Source organism: Bombyx mandarina, chromosome 04 (assembly GCF_030267445.1).
Source record: "Bombyx mandarina strain Sakado chromosome 04, ASM3026744v2".
NCBI lineage: Eukaryota > Metazoa > Arthropoda > Insecta > Lepidoptera > Bombycidae > Bombyx > Bombyx mandarina.
The window spans coordinates 14,219,083-14,245,969 of record NC_143211.1 but is presented as its reverse complement, the minus strand read 5'-3'; the positions used below and the strand labels follow the sequence as shown (position 1 = coordinate 14,245,969).

The 26,887-nt window shown below is 34.4% G+C and overlaps 3 protein-coding genes across 5 annotated transcripts; 2 read left to right on the top strand and 1 right to left on the bottom strand.

The window, feature by feature from the left end:
• The first annotated feature begins 224 nt into the window (after positions 1 to 224).
• TM9SF2 (transmembrane 9 superfamily protein member 2) lies at positions 225 to 12,417 on the top strand. Its single transcript, XM_028178327.2, has 9 exons — positions 225 to 553; positions 879 to 1,277; positions 1,799 to 1,951; positions 3,392 to 3,730; positions 4,439 to 4,531; positions 5,517 to 5,722; positions 5,861 to 6,020; positions 6,635 to 6,796; positions 7,307 to 12,417. The coding sequence occupies exons 1-9, from the start codon at positions 428 to 430 to the stop codon at positions 7,646 to 7,648; spliced, it is 1,980 nt and encodes a 659-aa protein (XP_028034128.2). The 5' UTR covers positions 225 to 427; the 3' UTR covers positions 7,649 to 12,417.
• On the bottom strand, positions 12,408 to 19,788 carry mus201 (rad2 superfamily protein mus201). Of its 3 annotated transcripts, XM_028178325.2 has the most exons (7): positions 19,248 to 19,788; positions 18,993 to 19,168; positions 18,398 to 18,606; positions 17,981 to 18,173; positions 16,085 to 17,828; positions 15,733 to 16,016; positions 12,408 to 13,150 (listed from the first exon to the last, which is right to left on the bottom strand). In XM_028178325.2, exons 1-7 carry the CDS (start codon positions 19,333 to 19,335, stop codon positions 12,470 to 12,472), a joined length of 3,375 nt encoding a protein of 1,124 aa, XP_028034126.2. In that variant the 5' UTR covers positions 19,336 to 19,788; the 3' UTR covers positions 12,408 to 12,469. The 3 variants fall into 3 exon arrangements, with proteins under 3 accessions (XP_028034126.2, XP_028034127.2, XP_089583242.1); XM_028178326.2 differs by lacking the exon at positions 18,993 to 19,168 and having other exon boundaries at positions 17,981 to 18,234; positions 19,248 to 19,780; XM_089727116.1 differs by lacking the exon at positions 18,993 to 19,168 and having other exon boundaries at positions 19,248 to 19,779.
• On the top strand, positions 19,666 to 26,887 carry Su(H) (recombining binding protein suppressor of hairless). Its single transcript, XM_028178328.2, has 4 exons — positions 19,666 to 21,114; positions 21,329 to 21,573; positions 22,690 to 22,915; positions 23,907 to 26,887. Exons 1-4 carry the CDS (start codon positions 20,281 to 20,283, stop codon positions 24,072 to 24,074), a joined length of 1,473 nt encoding a protein of 490 aa, XP_028034129.1. The 5' UTR covers positions 19,666 to 20,280; the 3' UTR covers positions 24,075 to 26,887.

The following is a 26,887-nucleotide window of genomic DNA, read 5'->3' as shown; positions in this document are numbered from 1 at the left end:
CAAACATCTTATTAGTGCATGAAACTAAGTTTACGATTAAAGACGCTAAAGTGAAAACAAGTAATGAGATATGAATATTATATATAAAAAGTATCTGTCAAAGTAACTAACCAGTCCCTAAAGAACAAGTTAACTTAAGGAAATAAATTTTCATAGCTTCTCATGACGGCAGCACTGATTACGGAAAACCGAATTAAGCTATAAGGTCTTGTAACCAATGGCCGTTAATGGATCAGAAAAAAATCTGAATGGTGACGTTTCCATAAAAAATAGGGGGCTTCGTAATAATTAAGTGAAGAAAACTGTTTAATTTTTCTCAAGAAATCATTTCTAAATTTCATTCGATTATGTTTGTTAAATGCTTACAAGTGTGGAATTTATGATTTTTCTAAGGTTCAGAAACGAGGCACAATAAAAACAACACATCATGTCACTCCAGGCGTTTGTGATTTTTTCATTTCTGTTTTTAACACCTATTAAGGGTTTTTATTTACCTGGTTTAGCCCCCGTGAACTATTGCAAAACAACCGAAGATCCTGGAAAATCATGCAAGGTCAGTATTTATATCTAATTATGAGCTATTAACACTTTAAACTGTAAGACAAAATAAAATGTATATATCGGCATTTACGACCAAAAGTATGTTTTAATATCTTATATATATTTAATCATGGAATAGCTTTAACGAATTTAACGAATCTTTTTTTTTAATTCATGTAGAATAGCGATAACAGAATCAGAACAGTAACACGATAATGCGTATAAAATATTATATACATACCGGAAATATCTGTGTAACATTTTATTAGAAACGTTATCCTCGTCCATTACCAAAATCCAATAACCCTAGAAATATATGATATATTACTTATTTACAGACAGAGATTCCTTTATATGTGAATAGGCTGAATACAGAAGAATCTATTATTCCATTTGAATACCACCACTTTGATTTCTGTACTACAAATGAGGACCAATCGCCTGTTGAAAATCTCGGTCAAGTAGTTTTTGGTGAGAGAATCCGTCCTAGTCCTTATAAACTAAAGTTTCTCGAGGATACAAAATGTAAAGCAGTATGCAAGAAGACATACAGAGGCTCCGATACAGATTCTACAAAAAAACTTAACTTGCTGAAGATGGGTATGACATTGTGCTACCAACATCACTGGATTTTGGATAATATGCCAGTGACCTGGTGTTACCTAGTCAATGAAGGTGGTAAAATGTACTGCAGTACTGGTTTTCCAATGGGTTGCCAAGTTCGTAAAGATAATATGGTAAGTATATTAAAATAAATCTAAAAGTACCTATTTTTCATAGTAATTTCATCAAAGAAAAATTCAAAAACTTACTACTAAACCACAATAAATACTTCTATTAACTATCTTAAATGAACAACTTTTTATTAACCATAATTTATTTCTGAAAATAATTTAAATGATAAACAAGTTGTGGCCTAAAGGATAAGACATCCGGTGCATTGGTATCAAGTGATGCACTGGTGTTTGAATCCTGCTGGCAAGTACCAATTTTTTTATAAAATACATACTTAAGAAACATTCATGATTGACTTATGCGGTGAAGCAGCCATTGTATGGTAAAAACAGACCTTAGAACTCATATCTCGAGGTAGGTGGCGCCATTTACTTTGATAACCACTTAATACCAGGTGGGCCATTTATGCAATTTAAAAAAAAATCACAGTCTTAACAATAACTTTCATCAAATGTTGTTCCCTATTAAAAAGTGGCTTTCCGGAAAATGCTCCTTACTACTAAAACCCTTTGAAATTTTACAGGACACGTGTGCTTCGATAGTTACTATACCTGCAAAGGTTGGTGCCTATTACCTTGTTAACCATGTGGATCTGGAGATTACATACCACAGTGGTGGTGATGAAGATTGGGCTGTAAGCTTTGGTGAAAATGGAGGCCGCATTATATCTGCTAAGGTAAATAAATAAATTACAGTTCTAATTATTTTTATCTAATGCTAATGTGATGTCCTATTCTGTTAACTTGCACTATCATGTGCCCTTGACTTGCAGAGAAGCAACAGTATTTTTAGTTTACATGCAGGGCCCTTACCAGCTTCTGGGTAGTAACAGCACTTTTTTGCTCAACATGTTAGCTATATGATGTGTGATCTCATATTATTTTCCACAAAAATTTTCCATAATAATTTTTTAAATTGAGATGAGAAACAAAGTATGCTTTTAGAACTGGACACCAAACCAGTGACTATCTAAGATATTAAAATGTGATTTCTGCACTACTCAATTTGGATTAGTAGTGTTTAGACAGTCTTAAATTAGTTGTAGTCTCAAAGCAGTCTTGTTGTCAATAGAAAATGCTTAGAATTAGTATTTTTAATAGATCTAGGTGAGTGGATATTTATGCTGCTCAGTATGGTTTTAAGTGTTTACCATAGTCCCCTAATCAATAGTTATCATACTGTGAGTGATCCATTGAAACATGAAGTCGAATTCTCTATTGTATTATAAAGCTGCTGTCCCATCCTTTAAATCACAATGCATAACTTCTTTACTATACTATATGCAAAACAGTGGTACCCGCCCATATTGATTTACAGTACATCGAACCACCAGTAAATATCAGTGAATATAATACATTGATAATGCTGCTGCCCATTCTCTGGACATTTGTTTCACTAATCAGAAAAGACCTGGTTGTTCATTTATAGACTGGCGCTACACAACCAAAAAGTACTAGCAATGACTTGGTAGTCTTTAGTAAAAGTGTTATTCAAATTTAATTTTCAATTTTTTTCTAAAATTCTATTTTCACATACTATAGAATGTGTTACGTTTATAATGATAAAAACAATGTTTATTACAACACAATTCTGTTATTTTAAAATAGTATTTTAGATAATATCAAAAAGTGGACAAAAACCTTTATAATGGTTTACTTATCATCTAATCAATGGAACATCACAAGTAGAAATTCTGGTTAAATGAACTGTGATAAGTTGATTTATATAATTGTCATGTTCCATGTATATGTTTCAATTATGTTATCTGTTGTCAACAAATTTACCCAATTTTAGATATCATTTGGTTTTCATTAAAAAAATATTTTATTGATAAATACACTTGACAGATATCATCTACGGAGTTTTACATTTACCTGAAGTTTCTATTTTACTGACTTAGAATTCAAAATTACAGCAGCAGGTATATTAAGTTTTCAAAATATAAAAACAGAAAACAAACATATTCAATACACTATATTGCTATGATATTTATGTTGATTGCATAAGATACTTATGCATATGCTTTGAGTTACAAACCATAATTTTCTATAAAACACACAAAATTTGTAATAAAAATTATAATCTCTTGTATGACATGATTTTTTTTTTGCTGTAGGTAAAGCCAGCCAGCATAAGACATGAAAACGAGAACAACTTAGACTGTACTGTTCGGAACAATCCTCAAGAAATACCAGCAACACTTGACAGTGATAAGACTTTGGACGTAATTTATACGTACAGTGTTACATTTATAAAGAACAACAACATTAAATGGTCGTCGAGATGGGACTACATATTAGAATCAATGCCGCAGACCAATATTCAATGGTTCTCGATTTTAAACTCCTTGGTGATAGTCTTGTTCCTCAGCGGAATGGTTGCTATGATATTGCTAAGGACCCTCTATAAAGACATCGCGAGATACAACCAAATGGAATGTGGTGAAGATGCTCAGGTGATTAATCTGCTTTTTCTTACAAGCGTTATATCTTGTGATTACTTGTGAGACAAAAGAATCACATAACTGATATTTCAACAACTTTTACGGTAAAATTGCATTAAGTATTTGATCTTATATTTTAGTCTAGAGTCCAAGGAAAAAGTATTTACACAGAATTTGAAAGTAATTTTGGAAAAAGGAGATCTGACTTTGTGTTTCCGATTTCGAAAAATACTACTATCGAATGCGGATCTTTAGGAGCATCAAGTGAAGAATTAATCTAAGTAATCTTATTGTTATTGATTTTTAAAGGATAGGTATAGAAATTGTAATAATTACCTTGTCTCTAAGCTTTAATGTGTCCGTGTCAACTACCTCAATACAGATACGGTTAGGCTATATACAGGCATTTTGTCTGATGTCATTGATAATTATGTTACTATGATCTATGAACATAACATGTCATTGTTATTGTCATTGAAATGCTTCTAAGAGTTATGTGCATTCTATGCTTGTAAGGTAGAATTGCGAGGCACATTAGTAAACAGTACACTTGTTGATTGATATAGATGTAAGAAATTTACCATTGATGGGAAGACAATTAATCAAACCCATGACCCTGTGGTGTTAGTCGACTAAACAGACAAGACAACAACATGTAATAGCAATTATAGGTGCAATAGGCAGTATAATCAATGTACATATTTGTTTATATTTTTTCAGGAGGAATTCGGTTGGAAATTAGTTCACGGTGACGTCTTTCGACCTCCTCGTCGGGGCATGCTGCTGGCTGTCTTCTTAGGATCTGGATCTCAAGTACGTATATAATAGGGTATTTTGATTATATAGATACACGTTAGGTATACATACATAGTTATTATAGATATTGTTGCTATACAAAATAATTTTGTATGAAAATTTGTTAAATAATAATGTATGTAATGTGGATAGTTGCAAAAGTGTATAATAATTTGTACGTATGTAGTTAAATGTCAAATGTTAACGAAAAATGTTTAGAGAGAGAGAGAGAGTATTCTTTTTTGTATACCAAAAAAGAAACAAATAAACAGTGCGATACATTAAATACAAAAAAGTACAGTTGGCGGTCTTATCGCTAAGAGCGATCTCTTCCAGACAACCTACAGGTGGACAAGAATCATTTGGAAACGAACTACGCGCGGTGTACCAATCCAATGAAATATATATACATATATGTACACATAAATATCGACGCTTGAAAAGCAAACGTGACTAAGCGACAATGCGCGAACTTTACAGTAGACTAATTTAAAGTTGAAATACCTGAAAAATTTATATTTTAACGAATCTAGCTGTAGGATTGAAATGATTTTAATAGACCTAGAAATATTATTTTTTTGCGCATCGAATATGGTTATTGCCTATCATGTACAAAGCAGTTATTGTTGCTTAGTGACGTATGCCTCTCAAGCAAACGTCACTAAGCAAATTTTATTACGGGTGGTAGGACCTCTTGTGAGTCCGCGCGGGTGGGTACCATCACCCTGCCTATTTCTGCCGTGAAGCAGTAGTGCGTTTCGATTTAAAGGATGGGGCAGCCGTTGTAACTATACGTGAGACCTTAGAACTTATATCTCAAGGTGGGTGGCGCATTTACGTTGTGGATGTCTATGGGCTCCAGTAACCACTTAGCACCAGGTGGGCTGTGAGCTCGTCCACCTATCTAAGCAATAAATAAAAAGTCTCGATATGTTGCTAAATGTCTAACGTCAACGAAAAACGTGTAGCTTTTCTAATAAAAATGAGTTTTTTTTGTGGATAGGTGTTGGGCATGACACTTGTGACGCTGGCGTTCGCGTGCCTCGGGTTCCTGTCGCCGGCCAACCGCGGCGCGCTGATGACGTGCGCGCTCGTGGTGTGGGTGCTGCTGGGCGCCGCCGCCGGCTACGTCAGCGCGCGCGTCTACAAGAGCTTCGGCGGACGAAGATGGAAGAGCAATATCCTACTTACTTCCACTGTCTGTCCCGGGTCAGTAATTTTTTCATTTCCTGAACATTTTACATTCTCAGAGATGTGCCCTTTTCGAAATTGCATATTCAATTATACTTTGAGTTAAATAAGTTCCTTTTTGTATGTCAAATACTAAGTTTAGCGTTACGTTTACAGCGTTGTTTTCTCTCTGTTCTTCGTGATGAACTTGGTGCTGTGGGGTAAGGACTCGTCGGCCGCGGTGCCGTTCTCGACGCTGGTGGCGCTGCTCGCCCTGTGGTTCGGTGTGTCTGTGCCTCTGACGTTCATCGGGGCCTACTTCGGCTTCAGAAAGAGAGTGAGTTGTTGAGTGTGTAAAACATCTGATAGGAACATTAATTTAAGATTTATTGTGTATACCATATATTTTTTTGAACTTATTTTGTTTACTGTAAAAATGAAAAACATAATTTAATCTATACTAAGATGTTTTTACGGATGTTCCGTTATAACTACTGAACCGTGCATCCCATTGACTTGAGACTTGGTATCCATGTAGAAAATACATGTACTTAATGTATAGGCTAATATCTATATGAGTGTTGGACTCCCTACACCAGTTGCGGGGGCGTTAATGATGAGAATCTTTGTGGGGGTGAAAAATAATAATGTTGATTTTAAATGCCCAGCAAAGCGGATGAGTACAGCTAGTTTAATTACATAATTGTTACCTGTCAAACATACAAATTTTATGAATTATAATTTTACTCATAAATAATGCTTACATAAAGACCATCTCAAATCTTGATGCACATTCCTTAATGAAATATATTATGTATATATGTAATAGATTATGTAATAATAAATTATCTATAATATATATATGTATAATAACTATCTATGCATCACAAGCAGTCATTTTTGGCCCTTATCCCAGGCGCGCAAAAATATATTTGTTGTTTTGTTGAACAGATCCTGGACCATCCAGTGCGCACCAACCAGATCCCGCGGCAGATCCCCGAGCAGTCCCTGTACACGCAGCCGATACCCGGCATCATCATGGGAGGAGTTTTGCCCTTCGGTTGCATCTTTATACAGCTGTTCTTCATACTCAACTCCCTGTGGTCTAGCCAGGTGCGTTCAGATACATGTTTGAAACGATTTAAATTATATTTTTTATTAGGCTCAATTGTCTGAGTAACGAGACAGTAAGATGTGATGCATACACTACTGTGGTGATTCTCAATCTTTTTTTCTGTCACAGCAAACTTGACGATTTCAAAATTTGTTCACAATGAATATAAAAATTATTTGAATGTAAAATTTGGCGGCACACCATTTAAGTCTTCCATTTTATTTTATTTTTTTATTGCCAAAATGAGTGGACGAGCTCACAGCCCACCTGGTGTTAAGAGGTTACTGGAGCCCATAGACATCTACAACGTAAATGCCGCCACCCACCTTGAGATATACGTTCTAAGGTCTCGAGTATAGTTACAGCGGCCGCCCCGCCCTTGAAGTCGAAACGCATTACTGCTTCACGGCAGAAATAGGCGAGGTGGTGGTACCTACCCGCGCGGACTCACAAGAGGTCCTACCACCAGTAAATTACAGTAATTAACATGTATTATATTAAAATTTCAGATGTACTACATGTTTGGCTTTTTGTTCCTGGTCTTCGTGATCCTGGTGATCACGTGTTCGGAGACGACGATCCTGCTGTGCTACTTCCACCTGTGCGCCGAGGACTACCACTGGTGGTGGCGCGCCTTCTTCAGCTCTGGGTCCACGGCCGGTTACCTGTTCATCTACTGCTGTCACTACTTCGTCACCAAGTTGAACATCGAGGACGCTGCTTCCACCTTCCTCTACTTCGGTTACACTCTGATCATGGTGTTCTTATTCTTCCTTCTGACCGGCACGATCGGCTTCATGGCCTGTTTCTGGTTCGTCAGGAAGATCTACAGCGTAGTGAAAGTAGATTAATTAGTGTGTGGCTGTGTTTTAAGTGACGGAGTTCGTACAACGTTTGCGTGTCCATTGTGGTTGAATCAATTGTGATTGTATTGTATTATGGGTAAATTATTCATTAAAGTGATTTTCTTTACATTGAGTTTTGTTTCATGATCTTACAGATGATCCACACCACCAATGACTAGGTTTACTTATTTTAAATAGGAATGAATGAGCTTGATAATATAAACTGTCACTTTAATCATAATGGACATGCTGACCACAGAAACAGGCTCCGATGTTATCGAAACCTGAACTAAGTGTTAGTGGTAATGAGATGTAAGACAAGAAATATTTCTTTTTTTTTTTTTTGACGTTTTCTTTTTCATGTGATAGAACCTATTTTCTTTATACGCAAATATTGTTATTTAACGATAGATATTAATTTAGAAATGTTTGGTTAACGAGTATTTGGAAGCGAGGGTACCCAATAGATCGATATATGAATTCGTCTTATATATGTTGAAGAGAGGTCGATCGTGAGGTCGTAGGGTCAATAAAACAATTTTATTTAAGTAAGCTATACTTTAGTAACTACATTTTATGAACCCGTAATGTAATACGCTCTAGATTTCTTGCATCCAATCATTTTTATTGTTACATTGCTTGTCATCTAAAAAAAATTAGTAAAATGATATCGTGTTAGGAATTCGTAGTTCAGTCCCCTTTCAGTTTTAGAAAAGGTTTCCTGTTATATTAACAAATAACACTTGAGTCCCTTAGACGATTTAGTGATTTCTACATTTTTTCATCTAATATTTTTCACATCAAACCAAACCCCAATCACAATGTTAGACATAGCGTATCGACACGCTAAGATTTTGATACCAAATGACGTCACGCGCAATGACTCGCTCAATCGAATTTTCAGTGCGATTAAAACAAAATTTGGTCTTCGGTTCCACATGGTTTAAATTTTTTTTGTAATACGTCATTCGTTATGTTAAAATTCCCAGAAAATCTTTCATTAAATATAAAGCACTACAAAAGTTAAGCCACTCCAAAAGACTACACAGTTCACGATCTCTCAGCGCTAATAACTTCGGAAGTCCCATAGAGAATGCTCAGCTAAAGGACCGAGTATATTCAACTTAACTAAGCAGCTTGGCAGTGTCGGGTACCCTCGTCTTACAAATAAAAATTAAATTACCATAACAATCCTATAATGTCTAAATGGACTGTTAACTCCCTATTCCACGGTTTTGCTTCATTATTCAAGTTTTTATATATATTTTTAGTAGCGAAGCCTATTATTTTTATTCACGAAATCTTGAACGGTAACCTACCTACCTACCTGTGTTTTCTGACGAGAAATAAGGAAAATACGTTTCTAGTCGTTAATGAAACAGACATTATCATAATTATTTCTATTTAAAACTAAAAATATAAAATATCGTATTCATGTTATCAAGAGCGTGTATTAGATCTAATTTTAATATTGAATCGGTATCCACTTTGCACTTGACAGTAAATATTAATAATTATTATTGAATATGTGAACTTTGCACCGGTCAAATGGAAAACAGTCATCGATGTTAAAGTTAGTATTGGACCTGTTTGTCCACTCAAGGCAAAAGAAAATGATCATTGTTAAAAAAAATATTCATTGACTAATCCTTGTTTTTAGTTTAATTTATGTTTATAAAGATTTTTTTCATATCTTTTATACGATTTGAGTTGCAATGTCCTGTTTTGTTCATGTTTGCCAATGGTTATCTTGAGTAATGTCAGTGTATTTGAAACTTTGAAGTTGACAACATTTCACAATTAAATATGGCTTAAAAACATATTTGAGGGATATTATTTTGTTAAGAAAATATTCATTAGCCGGATTCACACCGGACGATCCAAAATGAATCGGCGATCCCGCGGTCCGCGATCCAAGATCTTGATACGTGAAGCGTGGATCGTTCTAGGTCGATCCAACAGGAATCTTTTGCGATCCTGACTGGCTACTCCAACGCGCTCCTGCCGATCCATACTGAATCAGTTGAATTTTGTCTGGCTATGGATTCACAAGTGCAACGACGGCGACGAATAGCCGTAGCAGCAGCAAGCTACATTTTACTTGTATATTTACGACAAAAATTACGAAATCGAAAAAGACAGTATTGGGTTAAAACAATTTTTAAAAACTGGTTGGAATATGGGACTCGACTTTACAAAGAGTTAATTGATGATGGAGCTGAAGCTAATTTTGCACGAATGACTGCAAATCAAACATTTATTCTCCCTATATAGGGAAATTAAACGGATACATTGCGAATTATCCATAACGGCGGATCACGCGGTTCTAAATCGTCCAGACCGCGCGCGCCAAGCGACTGAGGTCCCCTTGTGCGTGACCAAAAAACCGAAAACAAATGGATCGCACACGGCGAGGAGCGCGCGCTCTCCGCCGCGCACGTGGATATCGCGCGCGGCGCGTCTACACTTCATGCTCCGTGGAGCGCGTTCCATGCCGCGCGCGATCGGAGCGCTTTGGATCGTCCGGTGTGGATCCGGCTATTGAGATACATGAAATATATTTTCTCGAAGATGACAACACTGACTAGTGTTGCAATTTATAATTTATAGATTTTTTACCTCTATTTTAAATTCAAAGAAGAAACTAACTTTGATAAAACGGCTTTATAACAAATAGAAAACCGATTTCAACAAAATAAAATAAAAAGTCAATGAAATATTAATAATTAAGGATAACTCAAAAACTATTATTCAGATCTTGATAATATTTAAATGGGACCACATGAAAAGCACCAGTTTTCAAATAAAAAATATTCATATAATGGTAGGGCGTTGACCTGTCTAGCCTCATGTCTTAAGGTTCACGTCCTGTGATGTCTGCAAGCTTCGAAAATAACGAGGTGAAGACAAAGAGAATTTTTTTGATTTTGCAAAAGTTCAGTTAGATAGAGAACCCTTCGTGATACACAGTATGTGCTCCTAAACTCTAGGAACAGAAATCGACATAATTATTTCCATTGTTGAATATTAAGCAATGATACTTTAATATCAATTAATGAAAATGAACATTTAGATTTGTTTGTTTGGTCTGTGCGTACTGTTAGAGCACTTAAAGCCAAGTTTCTGGTATAATATTCTTTCGATGCTTTTAATTAGAATCTGTTCAATATTAGAAAAGGAAATTAAATCTTGAATAGTGTGAGACATTTTTAGTGTGTTAAATATCAAATTGTTCAATTATATTTTTTTGTATAAAATATCAGTTAATACAATATTTCCGTAAAATATTTCAATTATATGAGATTTTTAAAAATATGTTTGAAGTTGTTAATGATGTTTTCGGGGAAAGATAATTTTTTGTATTCATTGTGCACTGTTTGTAATTAACTCGTTCTTCACAGCTAACTGCTATTACGATTAATAAATTGGGTTATTCTTTAGTGACTTGTTACCAATTGTAAACAGTGTTGATTTTATTAGTAGGGACTTTTGAAATGATACTGCTTCCGTCTACGACTTGAAGAACGTAGGGCTCCGATGACCTACATGGCAGTCAAAAGGTTAAATATCAAGATCATATCATATTTTATTCAATTAAAAGATGAGTTCGATAGTCAACTATATAATTACTCATATAACGTCATTTGGCGTTAAGTATGCTTAGAACGAAAGTTTTTTAGAAACAAAAAAAATATATAGTAAAACTATGTATTTATGTTCATTCCATGATTGATATTCAAGCATATTGAAAATATGAAATGTTGTCAATTAACGATTCGTAACAACTCGGAGTGTACTGTTTTTTAGAAGTTATTGTTTATGTGCTTATTTCGAGTTTTTTAACGTTCTCGATAGCGTAAAAGTTAACTCAAATTTGTATGCAGTTGGAACAGCGCCAAACGTAGACAAACGCTATCGAGAACATTAAAAAAACTCATACTAAACACACTGGTCTCTTGGTCAGTTGAGATTAAGTTTCTTCATAATTTAAATATAATGTCCTACGAAAATATATGTATCTTATAATTTTTATTTCTGAATAAAATAAATGCTAAGCTTTCATCTTGTACAACTATGATTTGCACATCGTTTAGTATATTTTAAAGGGCCTGATGCCTCACGTTATAATTTTTTCAGCTCACCACACTTAAAAACATAACCGTACACTGCAAGATTGGATTGCTATTAAACGTTTTCCAAATTGGTAAACGGTGATTTGTTAGTATGTTAAGGTTACGGACTAAAAAATCATAACTACCAAAAGTAATACAATAGTAAACAATAAAGTTGTGTAGACGTTAGTTCTAAATGAAATTGATTATAATATTTTCTCTGTAAAACCAATCGTTTTTCAATATTATTTTTCGAGTTTTTAAACGTGAAAAACGACACTAGGTATTTAACTTAGTTTCATGATTTACAGTAAATTTTAAGAAGTTTTATAAATTTGGTTCAAGCTAGGGATGGGTGATTGTTAGACGCGGAAGACGTAAATACGTCTCTTGTCATCTTTTAAAAATCAAAAAGTCGATCATTCAGTACTTTGTTTAGAAATTCGAACGTTATAAGCTATTTAATTTTTCAGTTTAGAAAAAACACTAACTTTGTGCGAATTGCAGATATGAGAATTAAGATTCGCAACGATCCCCGATCTCTAGTGTAGATATCAATATTTATAATTATTAAATAACAGTTTTACAGATATGTGGTGTTATCATGTGCACTTATTATTATATCCTTAGAGTTGATATAAACAATAAAAATATTATTTTAAATTTGATTTTTTTATTGAACAAAACAAACAAGATCCTATACATGCATTCTACATTATTCACTATCAGTTTCTGAGAGTTCTGCATCGTTTTTTGGTAATATAACTTTCTTTTTAAAAGCTTTTTTCTTGCGATCGATTTTGGTCTTCCTGAATATTTCAATAGCCTTCAATTTATTCTGCAATAAGCTCTGTTTCTCTTTCTCTCTCTGTGGAATGATTTCTTGAACTCGGTCCGTTTTAGGAATTTGTATTTCAATTTTTTTCGTTCTACCTTCACTGGTTTCTGAAATGACTTTTACCCCCTGACTAATGAGGAGCTTTTCTTCTAGATTTTTCTTCAACTTAGGCTGTGTAGGCCCTGATTTATTTGATTCATTTTTTATTTTCTTTCTTTTCTTAACAATTGTTGCCTGAACTTGTGTACTCGGAATAGGGTCTTCAAGTGTATTTAATATATTCGGTCCCATTTTCTGTACCGCTGCTTTCACCCTTTTGCTCATTTGATCCTCCAAAGATTGCAAGTTGACATTTTTCTTGAAATAATCTTCAACTGACCTCTGCAGTTTCTTCTCTTGCATTCTTTTTAAAACTGGTTTAATTATTTCGTCGAGTTTATTTTGTGACCAACCAAATTTCTCTTTCGTATAATCTCGAAGTATTGTGATGTCTAATTCACCCCATGTAAATTTTTCATTACTTTTTTCAACATTCGGTTCTAAGTATGCTTGTACAACCTGCAAAACGTATTGTTTATACTACTGTCAACCTCTTAACACCATCCGATTGTCAGTTTGTTAACCAACGCACATGAATGTAATAATAATACTGCGCTACCAGTCTACAAATATGCCGTGCCAAAAGTGGCGCCATTACTTAGTCTGGCCATAAATACTGTTACAATTAAAAATAAACAAAATATTACATTTGAATTTGGAATCTGTCATTATTATATGATTGCTCATTGATTTTTCTCATTTTTGCGCCAATACATTGTACAATATTTTGCGATATTAAAATGGAGTGGGGTGATAAAGAGAACCGAATCGCTGTGATTGTATTACACAAAGTAGGTCTGGAGCCAAATGCAATTTTTAAAACTCTCCATACGCTTGGTATTAGTAAAATGTTTGTGTACCGGGCTATTAATAGCTGCAATGAGACCTCTTCTGTTTGTGGCAGAAAAAGATCTGGCCGTCTACGTAGTGTTCGTACGAAAAAGGTGGTCAAAGCAGTAAGGGAAAGAATTCGAAGAAATCCTGTCCGAAAGCAAAAGATTTTATCTCGGGAGATGAAGATAGCACCTAGAACCATGTCGCGTATTTTAAAAGATGACTTAGGACTTGCAGACTATAAGAGACGTACTGGTCATTTCTTAACTGATAATTTGAAAGAGAATAGGGTGGTAAAATCGAAACAACTACTGAAGCGGTACGCAAAGGGAGGTCATAGAAAAATTTTGTTTACGGATGAGAAAATTTTTACAATTGAGCAACATTTTAACAAACTAAATGCCCGTATTTATGCTCAAAGCTCTAAGGAAGCTTCCAAATTAGTCGACAGAGTGCAACGTGGGCACTATCCGACTTCAGTGATGGTTTGGTGGGGTATTAGCTATGAAGGAGTGACTGAGCCATACTTTTGTGAAAAAGGTATCAAAACATCGGCACAAGTGTATCAAGATACCATTTTTGAAAAGGTAGGGAAGCCCTTTAAGAACGCCATGTTCAATAATCAAGAATGGTCCTTCCAGCAAGACTCGACGCCAGGTCATAAAGCTCGGTCTACGCAGTCTTGGTTGGAAACGAACGTTTCGGACTTCATCAGAGCTGAAGACTGGCCGTCGTCTAGTCCAGATGTTAATCCGCTGGATTATGATTTATGGTCAGTTTTAGAGAGTACGGCTTGCTCTAAACGCCATGATAATTTGGAGACCCTAAAACAATCCGTACGATTGGAAATGAAAAATTTTCTCATGGAAAGAGTGCGTGCTTCTATTGATAAAGAACTGTATTGCAGCCAATGGAGACCACTTCGAATAAGCTTTTTATACTTTAAATTGTTTTATATTTATGTATTAAACTAAACACACTGTAAAAGTAATACATGTTATTTGCAATAGAATTTTTTTTTCCTTTGTCTCAGTATTTATGGCAAAACTAGGTATATCTCATTGGTTTTTATGAACTTAGAACTTTTACTTTCGCAATAAAATGAAAATTTTGAGCATTAATTGACAAAACTGTACTAGAAATAAACTTGAAATTCATATACATAGATCTTTACGCGTATGCAGTCGTGATATTATTTCAGCACACATGAGACTTGGATTAAACAGGGATTCAAGTTATTGCGCCACCAGTAAATATTTTTGGAAGCAATCAATTTCGCTGAATAGTTGCCTAATATTTTAGTTAAAACGTGAAAGTTTGAAAATCAACAACCAGATCAACCAAACCAAATAACATTAACTTATTTTTAGTTGAAATCTAACTCTATTTTGAGTAAATAACAAAACAAGTAATGGGTTAGAAACGCGGGATAGCCATACAAACAAAATTGAGACTTCTACTTCATGTATTAAGATCGATAGTGATGTTTATGGCCACCAAAAGTAGCTTAACACCGTGTAAGCCGTGTGCCTTATCTGCCAACAATCCTATAGTAGAGTTATTTTGTCCGTGCAGTTTGGGTCATAAAACATAGCCCGGCTAGGGCGGTGAGCATGTTGCGCGGACGCAACGCCATTATCGATAAAAACAAATGAGTCATCGAAGGCGGGGTGGTGGTATACGAAGGGTGGTGAGACATTGTTATGTTAAGAGTCATTTGTACTTACCTGCAAATTATAGTACGTTATGTCGAAGAGAAATGTGTTTTTATGCATTCGTTCTCTGAATTTCTTTAGTGACACAATGGCTACTCCTTTGTTTTGTATCAAAACGGCAGAATTTATTCAAAATAAAATTTGCACGTATTGTTATGAACAATGTGTTAAATTTTTTCACTGAAATAAGAATAAATCCCGAAAAGTTCCAAAGTGTTCATTTCTGTCGTTCTCGTTAACTTGCTGCGGCGATATGTGGTGTAAGTGTTCGGTTAGTGATTCTTTCTTTCATTTTTATCACTAACACACAAAATGACAAAACTAAATACACTAGCGATAACGCTTATCGACAACAATAATGCGCATCACTATGCCCGTCCATAAGGCTCGTGAGTGGAAGAGAGAGCGAAATACTCACTTCACCGCTCCGACTCCAACTTTATGACCCAAACTGCACGGACAAAATAATTCTACTGTAGTAAAAAAACTTACGCGAACACTGGGAAAATCTTCGGACAAATTCACATTCTTCAGTTTTTTCTTTAAGCTAATATTATCTGTTCTTCTCCCAGCACGCACCCACACCTTAAATTCTTGTAAGCCAGCCACCATTTCGGCATATCGCGATTTCTTAACGCTTTCATTCAATTGCTTTTTGTTGAAAGGAAAAGACGCTAAGATTTCTAGTGCGGTGACTGGACCTACTCCAGACACCCCGGTAGTGTAGTCACTGCCCACTAACAGAGCTAGTAAAACAAGCTGCTCACGACTTAAGTCTGGAATATTAAAAAAATGAGTTATTGTTTTATTTTTTTATTGCATTGGCATCAGTGGCTTTACTTACTATATGATTTTTCTATTCTGTCAGCTAAAAACTGTAGAACATGTTTCTTTTGATTAAAGAAATTTTTGTACACAGTTCTACCCCCAAATAGCCAAATATCACTATCATCCGTGATTGTTCCGTCAGTTAGATTAATGGTCTCAAGGAAGGCACACTGTGCCTCTGCTTCCATTGGTGCGACGATATAAGGAATTCCGAATATTTGCAGTAACTCCTGAGCTTCTTTAGTCATCTGTTCTGTTATGTTTCTACCAACACGATCTAATCGACCTTTCTCTTGCATTAGAGAATTTTCTTTTGACTGAATCTCATCTACGATTGTATTCAACTTTTCAGTTGATATCGGCTCTTTGACTACAGTTCTCTCTTGTAAAAGTTTCAGATTTTTGTCCGAATTAGTAGCTTTTTCGTCATTTTCGTGCTGAATAATACAATTTACTGTTTCATTTTGTAAATTAGTCTCTACTACTTCTATGCTCTCTTTTCTAAACTCATTTTTGGTCGTGTCATCGGTTACGACTTTTAATTGATCGCGTATATCACTGTTTAGTTCATTGCGCCCTTTTTCTTCCATTTTTTCAGTTTCCACATGAACATCTACAGCCTCTGTATTCTCAAAGATATCTGCAAACAGATCATTCTTATCTGGTATAGTATTGGTATTTAATATTAGTTGCACAACAGTTTTGGGATTAGATTTTTTTTCTGGCACGTCCTCAAAATCGTCTTCATCCGATTCAGAATCCTTGGATACTTCAGGATTATGTTTATCAGTGTTTTCTACATCAAAAGATAAAATATCCTCATCAGAACTGTGAATACAAATTACTGAGGATTGCGAAGAATCAATGGCTTTTATTGGCATTTCTTTTCTTTCAATAATATCGATATTTTGTTCTTTATCACTTACATTCAGAACTGTAAGCTGACCAATTTCTTTGTTATCCTCAACAACACCATCAGCAGCCTCTACTTTATGACTTTGTTTTAATTCTACACTGAATGCTTCTACTGCAGGCTCTTTGTCTTTTTGCACAGGAACAGTTTCAGCACAATCTGAAGTAAGGTCAATATCTTGAACTTTATTGTCTTCTTCAGATGATATTTCTAATTTACTTTCAATTAATGCTTTCTCTCTATTTATTTCTTCCAATATTTCATCTAATTTGGAAGCATGAGCTTTATTTTTATTATTACTTTTTTCCGAAACAAGTTTTTCAATAGCAATATTAGTGAAATCACTATACTGCATGATATAAGCTTTTGCTGTTGACATATCTGGTACTTCATATTCATCTTCAGAGTCTGAATAATCTGTATCAGTTAAACAGGATGTCCAAGAATCATCAGTCTTCGAATTATAAGTAGCTGTGTCAGTTTCATTTACACATTCCATAGACATTTTAATGGCCATCTCTAAATCACATTCAAGTTCATCTTTAACTGGTGACTTTTCTTTTTCAATATTTATTTCTTCTACCCTATTACTCGTGCTTGCTTGATCTTTGGCGTCATTTCTTTGCTTAGCTTCAGCTAAAGCTTGCTTTACGTTATTTATAAGTAAGAATCTTGTATTATCATTGGACGCTATTCTTTTTGTCGGTAATGTATCAACATTAGTATCAATACCTTCCTCGTTAAGTAGTGATTCTAAATCTTTTAATGACATTCCTGTAACACCCATTTCTTTCTCAGTTTCTTCAAAACATTCCTGTAGTTTCCTTCGTTTTAACAATCTTTGCATCTAAGTGAAAGAAAAGAATCAAATATGTTGGTTATTGGGACAAAAAAGTAATTTAGAAAAAGTTGTAGTTGTTGTCTCATGTATGTTTTACACACATGAAAAATTCTTGCTTGAGGCCATTGAATGTAGAACTTTCTTTCAGCTTTACTTACCTGGAAATCAGAAAAGCTGTCACTTTTTTTTGGTAATTCATGTAATCTTCCCCAAGAATTCATTTTTCTTGTTTCTTTTAACTCTACAAGTAGATCATACTTCTCTTTAAGAGGCATGTTTTTGAAATGTTCAGAGTTTAGATCCATTGAATGTAGATCAACAGAGGAGCCACTTGAACTTTCTTCCTCAGAACTACAATGTAAATTTTAATCATATAAGTATTATTAGTACTTAAAATTGAAACCTGAAAACACTGAAATGGAAATAATAAATTAGTGATAGAAATGATAGAGATATATCTAAGAAATTTGAAGAAAATCACAGTGATTTAATTTTTTTTTATAAATCATAAAAATTTCAAAAATCATCAAAAATTTGAAATGTAACAATGTAATTGGTTATTTCATTTTACATACTCTGATTCACTCTCCTGGTTCTTCTTCGGAAGTTCTGGCAATTTGAATATATTATCTTCATTTTCAGTTTGAGCTACATTCTTTTTTGGTGAAATCTGCTTTCCAAGCAAACTGTTGATAGCAGTTTTTTTGCTTAAAAGAAGAGCTAATTCTCTCTTTATTCTTTCAGATTCTGAATTATATTTCGCCTTGTGATCTTGTCTTTTAGACTAAAAATAAATTATTTGATAATAGTTTAATGGTGGTTTAGTTAGAAAGTAAATTCTTTCTCAGCATTATTATTTTAACATGATAAAGGCTTATATTATGGAAGGATGGTGTTATTGATGCATTATTATTCAAATTTATGAAAATAGCTACTACTACTATGTTACTATTCTCTGTCAACTGCCCTTAGTAAAAGTAGTAATATTAAGGTACACTTCCTACTTGTTTCTATTATAATTAAACAGATATATTTCAGGTCTACTTTTGCTAAAGGGATAAACAAGACAATACAGGAAAAAAGAAGTAAGCTACATGTACTGAAACACGTTTAAGCATCTTACTTCTGAGCAGTAATGTTATTCTAAAAAAAGCTTAAAACATAACTAACAATTGTTTCTTTCTTCAAGTCTGGAAAGCCACCATCAAAGACGAAAATTGGTTTTATCCTGAAGTAGAGAAGTTTGCAAAGCCGTTGGAACAAGCCCATCAAGTGAGCATTTGCTAAAGGGGCTCCTTTGGCATCTTGGTAACCTTTCACCATCTGGTGCAACCATATTGAGATGTCTGAGAAACATTAGTTCATACATTACAATTGTATTTTTAAATGCCATTATGTGTTTGTAATAATTTTATAAGGCCTTACCAACAGCTAAAACCTTATTTTCCAACGTTTCTACTGGAACTGGCTTTCCTGTCGGTTCAATCAACCGCCACAATCCAGTGACTCCCATCGTTACCGATAAGAGTAGCTCCGACCGAACTTTTTTTGTTTACACTAATGTATATAAATATAAATCAGAGTACATAACAAAGGTCGTTTCCCACGGGTTCTTCGGTCAATCGTCGCTCTCTTCCTCACACATTGTAACTTTTCAACATATGAATCACTGTTTACTACACACACTATCAAATGAAACTATAATTTGAGTTAGTGGAGACTGGGTGTTTTACTAGTTACTACACACGCTGCGACCGCCGACCGCCTACTCTTTCCCACACATTATTTTCTCACGCCCCACGCGGCGTAACCCCACATCCTACTACGACCGTCGGCGGCTTTCAGTCAGCTTCGTCAGTCGGTCTGCTTCGCATTCGAGGATTTCATTGTTGTTTCGCACGCGTAGATGTAAAATATTGGAAAGCAAATTGCTTGCACTTCAGATTGCTTAAACGGTGTCTATGTCAATCTATCTATGGTCAGGTTTGACAGATCGGTATTTGGCGTTGTCGGACGTAAACTTGAGAAATAAACAGAAGTTTGATAAAATCGTACATTTATCAAGAAAGCGGAGCAAACGAAAATTTAAGCAAATACAAAAGTTCGCTAACAGTTTATCAAATTCTTTTCTTAAACTTGGAACCAGTAAATTTAGTGACTCGTCTGAAAATTCCAATGTTGAACAGGTGTTTTTGAATGAAACGTGTGCTAGTTCCCACCGTAATTAATTTTTAGTGGCGTGAATAATATAACAGAAAAAGGGATCGAGCGACTTCCCAATCGATTTACAAAAGTGCCTCTAATCAAGCATCCAGTGCGACTGCTGTAGTGTGCTACAGATCCTCTGTTATGGAGATGTAATCATGGTGCCTTGGAGAAGAGATCACTCCACATAGTTTTTCGAACAATGCCGTTGAAGATATGAGGGTAGGCTGATGGTGATTTAGCCGTGGCTAGCATGCCGCACCAGTACGGCGGCGGCGCGGGCGGTGCGTCGCCGCCAGCGCCGGTGGGCGCGTACCCTCGCTACGCCAGCGCAGCTGGTCCTGGCGCCGGCGCCTATCGTCCCGAAGAACGACGTCTCACCCGTGAGGCCATGGAGAGATATTTACGTGATCGCTCTGATATGGTAGTTGTAATTTTACATGCAAAAGTAGCACAGAAATCTTATGGAAATGAAAAACGTTTTTTTTGCCCGCCTCCATGTATATACCTCTTTGGTGATGGATGGCGCCTCCGGCGAGAACGCATGCTGAGAGAGGGAGAAACGGAACAGGCAGCTCAACTGTGTGCATTCATTGGGATTGGTAATTCAGACCAAGACATGCAACAATTGGATCTCAACAATGGTAAACAGTATTGTGCTGCAAAAACCTTGTACATATCTGATTCAGATAAACGAAAACACTTTATGCTATCTGTAAAAATGTTCTATGGAAATGGACATGATATTGGTATATTCAACAGTAAAAGAATTAAAGTAATTTCAAAGCCTTCCAAAAAGAAGCAGTCATTAAAAAATGCTGACTTATGTATAGCTAGTGGAACAAAGGTAGCTCTATTTAACAGACTAAGGTCACAGACAGTGTCAACCAGATATTTGCATGTGGAAAATGGTAATTTTCATGCATCATCTACCCAATGGGGGGCATTTACTATTCATCTACTGGATGATAATGAGAGTGAGTCTGAAGAGTTTGCAGTGAGAGATGGATATGTTCACTATGGATCTACAGTAAAACTAGTCTGTTCTGTGACTGGTATGGCTTTACCAAGGCTTATTATTAGAAAGGTGATTAAAGTTGTAGTTTACCTGAATATTTGACAGACTTGGATTTAGCTGCCTTTGATTTTATAGGCCTCAATTATTCATTATGTAGAATTTTCACATCATTAAGGCTAATCACATCAAGTTAAATTTATTTTTCATTTTAAAAATATAAATTTTAACATTTAATAAATAGATAAAAAACATTTATAAATATAATAGCATATTTGATTTTTAGGTAGATAAACAAATGGCTTTACTAGAGGCTGATGATCCAGTATCGCAGCTACACAAATGTGCTTTCTATATGAAGGATACGGAGAGAATGTATCTATGCCTATCCCAGGAACGAATTATACAGTTCCAGGCAACTCCATGCCCTAAAGAACCCAATAAGGAAATGATAAATGATGGAGCTTGCTGGACCATAATTTCGACTGATAAGGCTGAATACCAATTTTATGAAGGAATGGGACCCGTTAGGTAATATTCCAAAACTATTTGAAATAGAATAGTATTTCATAAAACTAAAATAGTTAAACTATTTGTTTATTAAAGAAGGACATATTTATTAACAATAAAGTTTTTGTTACACCATATTTTTGATAAAACACTATTTTATTGTTAAAAAAATCATTGCCACATTGTCATGACCTTGTTCTATTTAAAACTTAAGTTTTCAAAATTTAATCTAGCTAAATCTAACATTTGTTCTCATTTCAAGAGTTAAGATGACTCTTACTAAAACAATAAAAAACACAATCATCCTCAACCTCATTCATGGGTCACAGACTCACCCTCCCAACTTATGTCCTAAAGTATTTTCAAAAATTAAACTATCAAACTATAAATATGTTTGTATAACATGCTACTACTATATTTGTTTTTCTCATGCACTGTGGCAGTTATCAAATGACCAACAAACTATATTGATAAATATAAATGCTCTTTATTGCTGGAACTTAATGTAAACATTTGATTCGAATATCAATACTGTTTTGTATTCATTAGGTTATTGATTAATAAATGCAAGGAGTTTCCAATTATAAAAATAATTATTTTAAATGATAACTATATACTATACTATATGTAACTATACTTGAGACCTTAGAACTTATATCTCAAGGTGTGTGGTGCATTTACGTTGTAGATGTCTATGGGCTCCAGTAACCACTTAACACCAGGTGGGCTGTGAGCTCGTCCACACATATAAGCAATAAAAAAAAAAAAAATGCCTTACTAAAACATTTTTATAAAAGCCAAAGATAATAAATGTTCTAAAAAACAATCCCTTTTTTATAAATACGTATGTACATACAGACTTTCATTCATTACATTTTGTCAACTTCAATGAAAAAAAAAATACACATACAAAAAATTATTTATTGGTTTTTAAAGGCTTATTTTATTTATCCAAACAATTATTGAAAAATCTGAGTAGTGTATGTTAAAAAAAAACGAATTTTTGTCTTTGTGAAAGCATAGTTAGGTATAGGTTAGGCATAGGTTTCTCTATAAAAAAGGATATAACACACTAGGACACACCTAAACTATGTATTTAACTTTCTATTTAAACTTACTAATATTCTTGCCTCATAGGTCACCAGTAACACCGGTACCCTTGGTGCACTCATTAAATCTCAACGGGGGTGGCGATGTTGCCATGTTAGAATTGGCTGGAGATAATTTCACACCTTCCCTACAAGTGTGGTTTGGTGATGTTGAAGCGGAAACAATGTACAGATGTGCTGAGTCCATGCTGTGCGTAGTTCCAGATATATCACAATTCAGAGGGCAGTGGCTGTGGGTCCGGCAGCCTACGCAGGTAGGTTTAAATGTAACTCAAAAATATTACATGCATATGCTTTATCGTTTCTCTGTTATGCTAACGTTTACTTGTGTGGTTCAGAATAAAACTTCTTATTAATTTTAAACGACTTTATATTAATAATTGCAACAAAATTCAAATAATACAAACAAGAACATTAAAAAAAAAATGTTTTTTCTCTGGGTATTTCTGAACAGGTATTTAACAACGTACACTGTCTTCAATGATTATCTATATGCTTATTCTTATTTTTTTGAAACATTTTGAATTTAGATTTTTATTTATGTAGACGAAAAAAAACAAATCTTCCACCAAACCTACTCGTTAAATAGAACTATGTTGTGTTAAGTTAAAAGGTAATTAGAAGAATAGAGACATAAAAACTATTTAAGAACTAGGTAGTATTTTATTTGGTTTTTTTGATTCGTTGACATAGTTAAAACTGCCTATATGGACCATCGGACGTGACCATATAAAATGTAAATTGTTCCAAACGTCGGAAATAATATAATGATAACAATAAACGGGAGATTAAACCGCAAAAGTAGTTTGAATTATATTAGAGACTAGCGACCCGCCCTCGCTTCGCTTCGGAAACATTAAATTTTATTATTGATAGGAGAGTCCCGCCATGTTGCGCGCGGTACGACAATAACTGCGGGTGACGCCGCGAGGCGAAGCTAATCTAAAAAAGTACCCTAAGTTACTCCTTATATCATCAGCTACCTATTAGTGAAAGTCTCATCAAAATCGGTCCAGCCGTTCCAGAGATTAGCCGGAACAAACAGACAGACAGACAAAAATTGTAATAAAAATTATTTTGGTGTATGTACCGTATATATATTCATATGCATGTAGTAGAAAGCGGTTATTTCAATATTACAAACAGACACTCTAATTTTATTTATATGTATAGATTTGTTGCATTTCGGTTTTGAAGGCTGGGAAGTAAATGATCGCTTAGCATATAGTTCGCCTTTAATTCCAGGTTCCTGTGTCGTTAGTTCGCAACGACGGTATAATATACGCAACGGGGTTGACGTTCACGTACACGCCGGAGCCGGCGCCGCGGCCGGTGTGCCCGCCGGTCGATGACGTCATGCGGCCGGACTCCGCCTGGCACGATCACCGCCTGCCGGACAACACGCTGCAATAGCACAACTCCTGCAGGCTGCTCCAGTCTGCAGTGATACCCAAAGACTATAGTCCGACTAGGTGAGTCAGATCCTAGTACGCGTCATCAGTGCCTCTTTTCTATCGTACGATCCAGTGTGCTTGGCGCGAGTTTTTTAACGTTTTCGATAGCGTAAAAGTTAACTCAACTTAGTATGCAGTTGGAACAGCGCCTCTAGCGGCAAACGTAGGCCCTACGTTCTAATTCCATAAAAATTTGAGTTAACTTTTACTTTATCGAGAACGTTAAAAAACTCGCACTAAGCACACTGAAGTCTTCATTGTTTTCGTACGAATATCAAAAAGATTTTGGTTTGTGTGATTATATGAAGTTTTTTTTTTCTTTTCATACTCTGTCACGCGGTTTCTATAACTCGCCCAAAATGTTCGTAAGATACTATAGTTTAATGTAATTAAGTGATGTCTGGAAAAGTTAGACGGTCTTAGAGTTTGCAGTGAAACGTCGTATTGAATATGATTATGAAGATCATGTTACAATCGATATAATAGATCACGTTTATAAAATGTCAATAATGGTTGCCTGAGTCAATTGCTTCAATTATGAAAGGACGTATGTAAAAAAGTATATTTAATTGTAAGTAATATTTTAATATACAGGATGTAAGGGAATCACCCTCGAAGCCGAAAATCGTGATACTTTCTTTAATAGATTCGCAATAAAAAAAATTAAATAATATCATTTCATAATATGACATTCCACGAGCCCGCAGTGTAAAACGTACAACACTAAGGAGTCAGTAAAGCTCAAAAGTTATTTAACTAAAACTCGATTTTTCCTAAATTTAGGTTAACTAAAATATTATTTAATAGGTAGCGAATAGTCAGTCGCTGTTAGTTGAATTATGGACGATCGAATTTTGTACGCTTAATATTGCTCGAACGGCTCAGTTGACTAAAAATACTAATTCGCGACATTATATCGTTTCCTAACTTATGTTACAAGAGAAAAGATAGAGTAGTATTTCATTGAGGACGTTTTCTGGCGGTTTCAATGTCATTGTTTGGAACTTAGTTTATCTTAGATATTGGATAGTTTGACGCACATATTTTCCCGGAATTCAATTTAATTCGATAATAACCACATTTTAGACTGCAACATTCCGAATTCTAATTAATTCTAATGTATTATAGATGAATGAATTACACTAAGAATGAATGTATCAAATAATGAATCAAATGAAATCAAATCAAATAATAATGAATGATCGATTATAGGAAATTTTCTTTAAGTAATTAATCTAGAAATTATGAATAAGCATCGAGATATCGAGACCCCTGAGATAGAAACAAAATTGTTTTTTTTTTAGCAAAAGTGATGTTGAATTAGCAAATAAATTATTTTTCGGTTTTCTCAAAGTATTATAGTAGCTATATATTTTATAACCATTGTTTCGGCTTCAGAAGCGGCTCCCTTACAGCCTGCGTAGACGAGATTATAACACCAAATTATTATTAAGAAGGACTATCGTGGGAAAAGTTTTTATATGAATATTAAAATTTTATTCGAAGATATGACGCAAATAGAATAGATAACGTTGTTGGGGATACTCAAAGTCGTATTTGTGTATACGATTAAAATTCTACGATAAAAACTATTGAGCGAAGAAAAAAAAAAGCATTTGGAATATTGTTGCTAGAACACGTTGCTTTTTAGATTAATCTGTTTAATTTTTTTCACGCAAATGAAACCGGATACGCTAGAATATTCTTAAAAATATATTCACGTATTTGGATTAAAGAAAATGTGTTTGATCACTGGAATCTATGGGCTTTATTTGAACTTGTAACATTAAATAAATATAATAAAGTTACAAACTTTAGTATTTTATGTGACATAATCGTCATGGTTCCTACGTACGTACATAATTACGTATTTTTAAAATCATTTAAAGTACATGAAATCTATATTATTTGTATTTTTTAATCTGGTTTTAATCTGTCTAAACAGTTCGATCTCTTTATAATTTTGTTTCGTCGGGGCCAAATAGTTTTAAAATATCCATGACAAGTCATTATGTTTTCTTTACGTTAGTTTTGGTAAAGGAATTTAGACTCACTACCGAGATTGATTTAGGATGTAATTTAAAAATTAAGTCCTAGTTAAATATAGGCTAGTTTCAACTGCAAGGAAAAGCCAAATAAGTAATTTATATCTCGGAAAAATCTTATTTTATTCATAGTACTATACGTTCTATCTGTAACATTATTTCTTGTCTCTGTTTGTTACTATGATAGTAAAACAGATACAGATTTTTTTTAAATGTTTATTTACACATAGTGTTTTTCATTTTAGGTATTTGATATTTTTCGTCATGCATAAATAATTCAATGAACAATTTACTTTAATGTAAAATAGATGTAAGTTTTTTAAATATCAATTAAAAAAAAAACTTTTAATCGAATTATTTATTTGACTCGAATTTAATCAATTGAAATATAATAAAATTTGAATTTGGTGTGAACTATGAATTAGTTATGTGTGATTATTCTTACATTCCAAACGGGAAAGAAATTGTAATTAGAAGTACAAAAGATAAAACGATATTTTTTAGATAGAATCTTTGAAGTGATGTATAAAGTCTGCGGATATAAAACAAACAGTATTACAAAGGAATTAGCACTAAAATAACAAGAGACTTGTCAATTTGTGTGTACGAATATAACTGTTGTTTTTACAATTCTGCTAGCGAGTCGCCCGAATCGCTGTACTGATTATAATTGAAATCCTTAAATTCTCAATGAATATTTTTAATAAAATTCAATTTGAACCGCAAA

What these genes read in the sequence shown, in the direction of transcription:
- TM9SF2 (XM_028178327.2), top strand. Translation starts at nt 428, where the DNA reads ATGTCACTCCAGGCGTTTGTGATTTTTTCATTTCTGTTTTTAACACCT. An exon ending in ATCCTGGAAAATCATGCAAG is followed by an intron (nt 554 to 878) that starts GTCAGTATTTAT and finishes ACTTATTTACAG; the next exon opens with ACAGAGATTCCTTTATATGT. An exon ending in AAGTTCGTAAAGATAATATG is followed by an intron (nt 1,278 to 1,798) that starts GTAAGTATATTA and finishes GAAATTTTACAG; the next exon opens with GACACGTGTGCTTCGATAGT.
- mus201 (XM_028178325.2), bottom strand. Translation starts at nt 19,335, where the DNA reads ATGGGAGTCACTGGATTGTGGCGGTTGATTGAACCGACAGGAAAGCCA. An exon ending in AAATAAGGTTTTAGCTGTTG is followed by an intron (nt 19,169 to 19,247) that starts GTAAGGCCTTAT and finishes AATGTTTCTCAG; the next exon opens with ACATCTCAATATGGTTGCAC. An exon ending in ACAGCTTTTCTGATTTCCAG is followed by an intron (nt 17,829 to 17,980) that starts GTAAGTAAAGCT and finishes TCTTTCACTTAG; the next exon opens with ATGCAAAGATTGTTAAAACG.